Below are 11,825 nucleotides of genomic sequence, written 5' to 3'. Positions count from 1 at the left end.
CAAGCCTTACATCCCCAAGTGCAATGCAAAGCGTTGGATGCAGTGGTGTAAAGCACGCCGCGACTGGACTCTAGAGAAGTGGAGACGTGTTCTCTAGAGTGACGAATCACGCTTCTCTGTCTGGCAATTCGATGGATGTGTCTGGCGGTTCCCAGGAGAACGGTACTTGCCTGACTGCATTGTACCAAGTGTTCAGTTTGGTGGAGGGGGGATTATGGTGCGGGGTTGTTTCTCAGGGGTTGGGCTTGGCCCCTTAGTTCCAGTGAAGGGAACACTTAAGGCATCAGCATACCAAGACAATTTGGACAATTTCATGCTCCCAACTTTGTGGGAACAGTTTGGGGATGGCTCCTTCCTGTTCCAACATGACTGCGCACCGGTGCACCGGTGCACAAAGCAAGGTCCATAAAGACGTGGATGAGGGAGTTTGGGGTGGAGGAACTTGACTGGCCTGCACAGAGTCCTGACCTAAACCCGACAGAACACCTATCATCCAACATCAGTACCTGATCTCACAAATGCGCTTCTGGAAGAATTGTCAAGCATTCCCATAGACACACTCCAAAACCTTGTAGAAACCTTCCCAGAAGAGTTAAAGCTGTTATAGCGGCAAAGGGTGGGCCAACTCAATATTGAACCCTACGGACTAAGACTGGGATGCCATTATTATACAGGATTTATATAGCGCCAACAGTTTGCGCAGCGCTTTACAATATAAGGAAGACATTACAATTACAATACAATTCAAGACAAGATGGTAAGAAGGGCCCTGCCCCTGAGGACTTACAGTCTAAAAGGGAGGGGTAGTGATACATGAGGAGGTAGCTGTGTGGGGATGAATTGTTTGATAAAGTGATAGTTCAGTGGTCAGGTTGAGGTGGGATAGGCTTCCTTGAAGAGATGAGTCTTAAGGGATCGCCTAAAGGCAGTCAGAGTGGGAGACAGTCTGACCGGTTGGGGAAGAGAGTTCCATAGGATGGGAGAGGCTCTAGTGAAGTCCTGGAGGCGAACATGGGAGGAGTTGATGAGGGAGCTGGAAAGTAGAAGTTCATTTGAAGAGCGGAGGGGACGGTTAGGGTGGTACTTTGAGTACTTTGCTGCTCTTCCTTTTAAATCCGTATCTCTTCTCATGCTGGGCAGAACGTCTGTTTTGCAGCAGACTGCCTTGTCTCTGGAATGGATATATGGTCTCTGTGTGTAGGTTCACAACCTGAGCCAGCACTACAGGAAGAGGCACTCAGCTGCAAAGGGAAGTTCTCTCCCAGCATGAGAAGAGATACAGATTTAAAAGGAAGAGCAGCAAAGAGAAGGGAAACAACCATGGATTACAGTAAGGCGCACATTACAGTATTGGTTTATGTTAAAAAATCTGAGGGTTTAATGTCACTTTAAATAAACAATTGCAAATTCGCCTTAAAAAAAGGCAAGAAAATAATAAGAAGAGTTGGCTCCCACAGACTTCAGTGGGGTTTGGCGCTACGGTTGGATTTACCAGTTTTTTTTTCCTGGGTTTGCCGAACTTCCTGTGGCCTGTGAGCCCGTTCACTCATCAATATTGGCAAACATATTTATATATAAAATACTTTTGCAAGGACCGCTTACAATTAAAGCAGAACTTCAGGCAACATTTTTATTAACCCTTGCAGTGGGGTTAAAATAAAAAAATTATGCTCATCCACACCTGAGAGCCAACCGGCTGTCACAGCGCTCCCACCTCTCTCCTGCTATGCTACAGCGATGGTATGTCCCTTGGTATCTTCACATCCAATACATAGTGTGTTGGACGTGATGAATTGAGGTTTCTTAGACCGATGGAGCAGAGGGAGAGCAAAGCTGGAAGAAACGGTCTAAGAGCAAGCCGACTCCAAGGATCAAGCCGGGAGTTCTTAAAAGTCTGCACAATAGAGTCAAACTGACACACACAATGTAAGATTACATCAGTCATTACATGCTGATGTCCCAGCATGTTTTTGGATGGCAGCCAAACACACAGGAAGGACACAGAAACCCCCATGAAGTTGAGTTACTGGTGCAAACTGAACTCAAAATTTAAAGTGAGCCTGTCATGTTGATAGCCCATGTCCTCTGCTATTGATACCTACTAGGGATGCACCGATACCAAGTACCGTACTAGGTACAAGTACAGATACTTTTCCAGCTCCAAGACTAGAGAAAAATTCAGAAGTTAGGAGGCCGCTGTCATGTGTAAGGAGCACACGGAGCTCCCGGGATTTGTACATCTCTATTTTAATGTATGATTTTGTTTTAATAAATATAAATAAAGGGATGCACCGATACCAGTTTTGCGAGTACGAGTACTGGTACTTGCCCAAGTACTCACAGATACGAGTACTGATACATTTTTGTTTATTGTCATGTGACAGTTTTTCTAAAATAATATCGACTAATGATTTCAGGACAGTGGTGGAGCGCCAGAGCCCGGTCCCAGCTGCAACCCTGGTAGTTCTCATGAAAGTATCGCCATTGGTACTCGAAAAGTATCGATGCATCCCTAATACTTATCTTCCCCATGCTCCCTCTGCCAGTGCCCTGGGATAGGGAAGGAAGGGTTAGACCCTCTGTCAAGATTGTATTGCTGTGTGTGTCCCCTTTGGGGAGATTCATTCCTCTATTTGTCCTGGTGCCAGAGAAAGATTACTAAGAAATCTTTCTCTTTTGATGGCCCCCTTCTCTTATATCTGCACATCAGGCGCCTTCGCCATTTTCTCCTCGTCACCCTATAGCCTGCACATCTGAAATTTGTGCACATCTCAGCTGAGATAACAAACGTCACGTCAGTGTCAGCGCTCCCTCCTCTCCATCCATCGCAGCTTCTACACTGTCTACAGCTGAAGGAGCCCTCGGGGATGGCAAACCCCGCCCACCGGTGACTTCCTGGTATCTGTATCAGCTGTCAATCACTCCCCCGTGGCACCTCCCCCGTCCTCTGCAGACCCCGGCGGCTATGAGCGAAGGGGCGTGTCCACAAGGGACGTGGGCGTGGTTTGGTGGCCGTGTTGCTGAGCGGTGTCAGAGACTCGGGGAGAGAAGAGGAAAAGGAGGAGAGCGGAGCAGCAGAAGCAGCAGCAGTAGGCGGTCTTCCCCTAATCTGTGCTCATCACGGTGTATGCAGCCCAGGACGATAGGCTGAGGCTATGAACAGATGTCTTTATAGCAGAGATATATAGAAACATTGTAACAAGTGTTAGAATTCTATGAATATTTATTACTGATCCAGCACACACATAGAGAAGGGAGTTGCAACCATGGCACAGCCACAGAAGTTCTTTGAAAACCTGTCCGGGGCTGGTAAAGCGATAGGAGTCCTGACCAGCGGAGGGGATGCCCAAGGTAAGGAGATCACCATTAACCCTTGTGTTACTGCATGCCAGTCTCCAGTGGGTGCACTGTCATCATCTGCTGTGCTCGGCTGGCACAGTGGTCTCTGTGTTGTAATGTTATGTGCATTGCCATAGTTTAATATCCAGGTGGCATCTACATCCTAATGGCCTGGTGCCCACCTTGCCCTGTGGCTGCTCATTCGTACTGTCATCGATGCCAAGGACAGCCCTGGATTTTCCTGAGATCTTACTTTTCTACCATGATCTGTATCATAGTACAATGTATGGGACAGGTACTGTTATTCTGCAGCTGATTGGCCTAGTGCCCATGTGCCACCTCTGCCTACTTGGCAGCAGGCGCCTCTGTCCTTTGGCCTGGGGTGGTAGTAGCGGCGCTATGGTTCTGGTTAGGATGAACACTAAACTGCGTTTATGCAGGACATACATGTATCCATCCCATCAGTATTCCAAGCGGATCTGGGAACTATCAGCCTCTTCTTTTTTCTATATATTATTTCAATTCACTTCAACCGGTTTTGTGGGATTGAATCAGAAATGAAACCAATGTGAAATTCCGATTGATTGTGCGCCGTGTGGTCCAGCTGACTGATTCAGAACCACTTGGATTTTCTTTATTTTTTTCTAATAAACTTTTGACATGAAAGCAAATGGATTGATGCAGGCCGACGTGCCATTCACGCCACATTCAAGGATCCCTGTAGACATTTGTGCAATTGAAAAGATTTGATTGAGCGGTCGATTGCATGAAAAAAGTGATGAGTATATGGCTGGCAATATAGTAAAGAAATCCTATACATACCAGGGAGAACCTATAGCTGGCATTATAGTAGAGACATCCTATATATACCAGGGAGGACCCATAGCTGGCATTATAGTAGAGACATCCTATATATACCAGGGAGGACCCATAGCTGGCATTATAGTAGAGACATCCTATACATACTAGGGAGGACCCATAGCTGGCATTATAATAGATAAATCCTTTACCTACCAGGGAGGGCCTATAGCTGGCATTATAGCAGAGATATCCTATACATACCAGGGAAAACCCAAGGCTGGCAATATAGTAAATAAATCCTTTACATACCAGGGAGGACCTATTGCTGGCATTATAGCAGATAAAGCCTTTCTATACCAGGGAGAGCCCATGGCTGGCATTATAGTAGAGAAATCCTTTACATACCAGGGAGGACCTATAGCTGGCATTATAGTAGAGTCATTGTTATTTACCAGGGAGGGCCTACGGCTGGCATTATAGTAGGGGGATCCTTTATATACCGGGGAGGACCTATGGGTGGCAATATATTAGAAAAATCCTTTATATACCAGGGAAGACCTATGGGTGGCATTATAGTAGAGAAATCCTATACATACCAGGGAGGACCTATGGCTGGCATTATAGTACATAAATCCTTTATATACCAGGGAGGACCTATGGCTGGCATTATAGTACATAAATCCTTTATATACCAGGGAGGACCTATGGCTGGCATTATAGTACATAAATCCTTTATATACCAGGGAGGACCTATGGTTGGCATGATAGCAGAGCTATCCTTTATATACCAGGGAGGACTTATGGCTGGCATTATAGTAGAGAAATCCTTTATATACCAGGGAGGACCTATGGTTGGCATGATAGCAGTGTAATCCTTTATATACCAGGGAGTACCTATGTCTGGCATTATAGTACATAAATCCTTTATATACCAGGGAGGACCTATGGTTGGCATGATAGCAGAGCAATCCTTTATATACCAGGGAGGACCTATGTCTGGCATTATAGTACATAAATCCTTTATATACCAGGGAGGACCTATGGCTGGCATGATAGCAGAGCAATCCTTTATATACCAGGGAGGACATATGGCTGGCATTATAGTAGAGAAATCCTTTAGGGAGAACTTATGTGCAGGTCTGGAAGGCATATGGCTGGTGTTTCTATGGCCATCATGATATAAATAGTACAAGTGCCACCAGTATTTCCAGTTTTGGCCACAATATGCAGACATAAGATGACCTTTTAGCAGTCTAATCAGAGAAATGCCAGTCATGCATGGCAGCTCATTAATTATCAGATGAATTTGATGCCACCTCCCATGCCCATAGACCATCAGAGTGCAGTTCTGGGATCATGCCATTGCTATGACCATCAGATGTACATTCAGATCTTACTTCTGTGCTTATTCCCCAATAGAAGAGGAGAGCTGTATGTACTATGCACATCAGCTAGCACCTGACAGCAATATGAAATATTACAGCATTAAGTGAGGAATATTTTCATATATGGAGTCCATTAGAAGACGGTAGTAGTGGAGATGGGTCCCCTATGACAAGTGGAGGAGGAGGCGGATCCCAGGCAGAGCCGTGCTCCGCCGTCTTGATGCTGCTGCATTGCGGGCTTTTCATTGCAATGACTAATCCAGCCATTCCTCACATCCTCCTTTTATCTTCACCTCCCACTCACAGCCTGTGTCTAGCTGCCATGTCACAAGCCTTCAATTAACACTTTCAGGAAGAGTACTATTACTACTGCTTCTGCTGGGCAACATGTGGTTCTATGTTTAGTGTGGTACTACAAGTCACAGCATGTATGCCAGGAAATGATCCAAGTCTGCAACTTGCTGAAATAAATAGTGCAAGTGCCACCTGTATATCCAGTTTTGGCCACAATACACAGACATAAGATGACCTTGTAGCAGTCTAATCAGAGATATGGCAGTCATGCATGGCAGCTCATTGGTTACCAGGTGCATACCTCCCATGCCCATAGACCATCCGACTGCAGTTCTGGGGTGATGCCCAGAGATCTAATCGCTATGACCATCTGCAGCTTGCTAAACACACACACTGATCATTCACAATGGTCCTCGCATTCACAATGGTACTCTTGAACACTTGTCTTTGCACAGGATCAGCTGGATTTACATGTTATTACATGCGTTTATATGCGTTTTGAGTTTCTAATCAGAACCTGGATGCACAGAACTCTATTTTCTCAAATATAGACTCACCTAAATGCAGGCAAACACAATTTTTATGGACGGTTCACACCAGCAGCCATATTACAATGCACAGCTGCTGGTGTGCCTTGCCAGACACAGTGCCGGGAACAGCGCATTGCACTGTTTACCTTTATTTTTGTTAGAACTTTATTGAAATGTCACAAGTGTACCGCATCACACAACACTGCGCTGAAAAAAAGTACTGCATGCGTTACTTTTTTTTTCTGCACAGGGGTGGTACGAACAACCCCTCATTGAAACAAGGTAAATTGCCTTGTCTAGCATTGGGAACTGCGCTGGAAAAAGTGCCTCAACGCATCTTGTGTGAATGAGCCTTTAAATTATTGAAAATCTTTATATGTATATATGTATATATATTTAGAAATGTCCTGCGAATGCATACTTGGCAATGGTGATGTGAATGAGGCCAAATAAGAGGTCTTGACTTATCTTCTATATCCTCTAGCTTCTATATTGATACCATTAAGCATTCGCGTTTTTTCTGCACCGGATCAACGGACAGAAAACAATTGTCTTCCGTGTGCTCTGTTCACACTGCAACGCTGCCTTGCAGTGCGTTGACATGTTTCATTTTTCCGCACTGCACCGGAGCTCACCTGAACTCACAGCACTGCAGGTAGATAGATGTGAATGAAATGTCACTTTGACGTGTCAATAAAGTTTTTTATAAAAAAATTAAACATTTCCTCACCGCAGCACAGCATGGACACCAGCCTGCACGCTACAATGGAACATTTTAGTGTGCCGGCCTCGTGTGAACATACACTGACTCATTCATTCCTTGAAGGAAACAGACATATAATAAAGAGCCATGTTGGTGTGAAATACTGAATTCTGTGAACTTCATGTAATGACAGCATTCAGTAACTGGACTCCTCTTTGTTATTTCACATCCTTTATATAGGGGCCAAGCTGTCCAGAAAAAGTGACAGTGACGTGGCCAAGACACGTTGTCACACTGCCAGGGGCGCTTTAGTAGCTGCAACAACAGGTTTTCTCACTATAAATCCTGGACTTCCTCAACCCCTGTCACTGTCACCTCTGCTCACTGTCCTCTGATATGTAAATATGGATAAAAATTGCATATAAAATAGTTTTCAAACATATAAAAAATGGAAATAGTTGTAAAAAGGAATTCATATACAGATCAGGTTTGGTACATGTTGAAATAGTTATCAGGTTTTTTTTTTATTTTGCAATATAAATCTCTTGATAAATGCTAACTATATAACACGAAAAGCCAGTGAGGCTGATCATAAATGAGAAGATAATACATTTATATTTTTTGCCTATGGCAACCGGTCTAGGGTATGCTGGAGCAGATAGAATCTGGAGCAGTTGCCCATGGCAACAAATCAGCTTCTCCCTTTAGTTCAGTTAAAATGAAAGATAGACGTTGATTGGTTTCCGCGGGCAGCTGCTCCAGGTTCTGTCTGCTCCAGTTTTGATGATTTGCCCTCCATGACAACTAACCTGCACTACAAAAAGCTGGAAGGGGTTGCTATGGCCAATGAAAGCAGTTATTTGCTTCAGTTTTGTTTATTAACAATAATTAATGTAATAATCTCCCTGCAAAGGGTTTTCTCCCTCTCTTTGGCTGCAGTGCTTATTTTTTTCAACAAATTGCTTGCGTAGAATGATTACAATTACAGGCCATTTTGTTAAAACTGAATTCTGGAATAAGCAAATATTGTCGAAATACAAGAGGCGTGTGTTTTCTTATTGGAATCTTGGTGACTTTGTGTATTTATTCCAGATCTGTGCAGTAATGTTGTAAAGACCGGTCACTGCTGCTCTCTCTCCTTGTGCAGGGTGACTGGTCTGGTCTCCGCCTCCTCATGTAGTTTCTGCCCAGTTCTGGCATAACAGCTGGAGGGTCGGAGTTGTCCACCCTTGCTTTACTGAAATGCGCTCTTTTAACCCTTACATATGTGTTTTTGATGAAATACACAAGGCTTTAGTACTACTTTAAGTCACCCATTGACCTTTTCAATATCTTGGGGACCCTAGCAGTGAGATTTCCATCCCAGCTTTACTCATTGGTTCTTATTAGGCGTTTCTATTCTTGTTGTTGGATTGTTCATTCATTTTAAATAGTGAATGCAGCTGGAAGAGGGAGACATTCCCTGCAGCAGGATGAGTGAGACCCTGTAGTGGGGACAGACAAAGGTGGGGAGATCTCTCTGCTGGAATCCCTAATTAAGAACTATGGGATGTTTTGGGATGAGTCACTCCACAATAATATATAGAACATGGCGTTTGGGTGGATGGATTATTTTATATGAACAGTAAAGCTGCTACAATGTTACAATTCCTTTCTTCTAGGTATTAGGTCTTTACAAGGTATAGAGTTGTCATTGATGAATAATTGCAGTGTCATTCTGTATCACTGACGCCTCAGGTGCTGGTCAGCCATGTGTCTCTGCCTCTCATATGCAGCCTGTCTATCCTCCTCTAAATCCCCTCCCAGCCCCAATCCTCCTCCCTGCCTCCTCTTGATGTGTGTACGTGCAGTGATGGGAGACCTTCCTCTGACTCATGCGTAATGGGAGAAGGCCGTAGTGGGTAGCAGCATCGCCATCCTCATCTTCACCTCTAATTACATTTCAAGGTCTCAGAATGTGCCACAATCCACGATCACACCCCCATGACACCTCTGGTATGCTCTGCGAATGAATAATACCCCTCCAAGACCTCGGAATAGGAAAAATATATCTATAACACCTGAGAATGTAGAACAGCGTGACTGATTTGGAGACTATGATAAAAAAATAAATATACTGCATATGTGAAAAGTCATATTTATCAACAGAAAACAATTTTAAGACCAAGCTAGTTGGCTAATACATTTAATACATTTTTACTATTGTAATACTAATACTATTGTATAGGCAGTCCCCGAGTTACATACATACGACTCCTACTTACAAACAGAGGCTATTACTGTACAGCAGGGGTAGTTGTAATTCTCGTGCTCCTGACGTGCGTGCCGACGAGGAGTGCCCACCTTTTTGGGTCTGGTTCGTAGTACTGTACGTACATTACAGGAAGTTGGCTCTTGTCAGACATGCAAACGAAGGATGCCCACCTCTTCTTTTGGGTCACTATGAGGTTTCCTGCTGTCTGTATCCTCATTAGAAATATTTAATCTCACTTCCTGTCCTTGAGACAACAGAAAGTGAGAGGAAATCAACCCCAAGGAAGGGAAATTCACTCCTGTAAGAGTTATTATGGGAAAAAGGTGTCTCCACCGAAGCTTTATCACCCATCCTTGTTTCCACGACAACCCAAAATGTTCAAAATCCAATTGTCGCAGGGACAAAAAGTGAGATGAAGTCTTCTGAGCAGGGGCACACACAGCAAAGCAAACGTTACAGGGGGTTAACCCTTCCCTATGCTATCCAAAACAAACAAAACATTTTGCTGGAGTTACACTTAAAAAATGTACCTGTTCCAATTTACATACAAATTCAACTTAAGAACAAACCTACAGTCCCTATCTTGTATGTAACCCGGGGACTGCCTGTACTCTGAGGGACTGCTGGAGGCTGCCATGAGGACAGCTTACCCATAGGAATAAGAGCGGGTGTGGAGTGCATGTTCAGTAGGAGGAGCTGGCTGGATCAGGGAGGAAGGTAAGTCATTCATCTAGGTGGGCTGCAGGTGGGGAGTGGGGGTGGGGGAGTTAAAAACCACTCAAGGGACCGGAGCTATTTTTTTTTGCACACATGTTAAAATCTGAAGTTTACCCCAAACAATTATATATTTTCTAAAATTAGGGGCCATGTAGAATAGAAAAATGCTAAGTGCAAATTTTTGTTTTGCAAGATATTTGCGCAAATGTTTGGTACAATTCTCGTTTTCGCATGTAGGCTGATCCAGTGTGTGTTTGTACGTGTCAGGGGCAGAGGGCTTTATATTTTTTTGTGTGTTTTTTTATTACATATCATTTTTTATTATTGTATTCCCCCATCCATGATGTTTAGCCTAGATGGAGAAATGGGGTGTTTTTGTCTTGTTTAGACTATAGGGCCAGCTTAAGAAATGAATAAAGCCAGAGGCAGCCAGCTAACTGGTATTCTTAGAAGGAGATCTACAGAGGCAGCTTCCATATTTGTCTCTGTACAGGTTTTCTTTAAATGTAAAGACTTAAAAAAAGAAATGATCTGGTCATAATTAGGGATGCACCGATACCGATACCAGTATCGATATCTGTGCCGATACCGAGTATTTGGGCGAGTACTCGTACTCTCCCAAATGCTCTGATGCCTAGCCGATACTTCCCGGTTTCCTGATTGGCTGGTAAGCGGCTCCATGCTCTTTCGTCACTTGTGATGAGAGAGCACGGAGCCGACTTTCCGTCAGTTAGGAAGCTGGGCGCAGTGTAATGACGCAGCACCCGGCATTCTGATTGGCCGGGAAGCCGGCTTCATGCTCCCCCGTCATCTAATGATCCCCATCCCGGCCAATCAGAAAGCAGGATGCCGGGTCATTAAACGGCGCCCGGGTTCCATGATTGGCCAATAAGACGCTCCGGGTGGGTACTAGAGGAGAGGCCCCAGGGGTGACAGGCTGGACATGCCGAGGTGAGAGGGGACAACTTTCTTGTTAATCAGGAAGCCAGGTGGCTAGTCTTTACACGCCACCTGGCTTCCTGAATGGGACTTCCGGTACTCGGTAATTGGTATCGGCGAGTACCAAAAAAAAAATTATCGGTGGTCATACACGGTACCAAAATACCGGTATCGGTGCATCCCTAGTCATAATGTTAATCTCCTGGAGCCAGGGCTAATAAACACCTTAAACGGGGAAGGCAAACACTGGTTCTCCAGCTGTGTTGTTACTACAAATCCCATGAGGCATTGCAATACCCTGACAGCCACATACCTGACTCCCATAGGCAGGCACATGATGGGATCTGTAGTTTCTACACAGATGGAGGGCTGGAGTTTGCCTACCACTGACCTAGAAGAATGCTTCTTATTAACCCTTGGTTATAGCAGACCTTGGATATTTCTTATGACTTATAAATTGTTAATTTTATGTTTCCTACCTCATCTAGTTAAAGCAGTTATAATAATTATATAAGGCTAACTTCATCTTTTAGACCATGTTTCATATTCATCTATATTCAGGGTGTAACATGAAATATGTTGAAATCGTGACCCCAACACTCCCCTCCTCTCCTATTGATCATGGTTACAATGCTTTACTGGCTCCAATGTAAAAATAAATCAAATAATGCACATACAGGTGAAACTCGAATAATTAGAATATCGTGCAAAGTTCATTTATTTCACTAATGCAACTTAAAAGGTGAAACTAATATATGAGATAGACTCATTACATGCAAAGCAAGATAATTCAAGCCGTGATTTGTCATAATAGTGATGATTATGGCTTACAGCTCATGAAAACCCCAAATCCACAACCTCAA

General features: G+C 44.0%; 1 protein-coding gene across 6 annotated transcripts in view; it reads left to right on the top strand.

The window, feature by feature from the left end:
- Positions 1-1,811: 1,811 nt before the first annotated feature.
- The window catches only part of PFKP (phosphofructokinase, platelet), an 89,365-nt gene continuing 79,351 nt past the window's right edge, over positions 1,812-11,825 (top strand). For 4 of the 6 annotated variants that reach the window (XM_018569673.1, XM_018569671.1, XM_018569672.1 and 1 more), the window contains exon 1: positions 3,190-3,351. In XM_018569673.1, the coding sequence (XP_018425175.1) occupies positions 3,267-3,351 (85 nt within the window). In that variant the 5' untranslated portion in view covers positions 3,190-3,266. Of the gene's footprint in view, positions 1,854-3,189; positions 3,352-11,825 lie in introns of those variants that run through there. The other 2 variants (XM_018569674.1, XM_018569669.1) reach the window with 1 other exon arrangement.

The sequence above is a fragment of the Nanorana parkeri genome, unplaced genomic scaffold (assembly GCF_000935625.1).
Source record: "Nanorana parkeri isolate BGI_ZX_2015 unplaced genomic scaffold, ASM93562v1 scaffold1378, whole genome shotgun sequence".
NCBI lineage: Eukaryota > Metazoa > Chordata > Amphibia > Anura > Dicroglossidae > Nanorana > Nanorana parkeri.
This window is presented reverse-complemented; position numbering and strand designations above follow the sequence as displayed.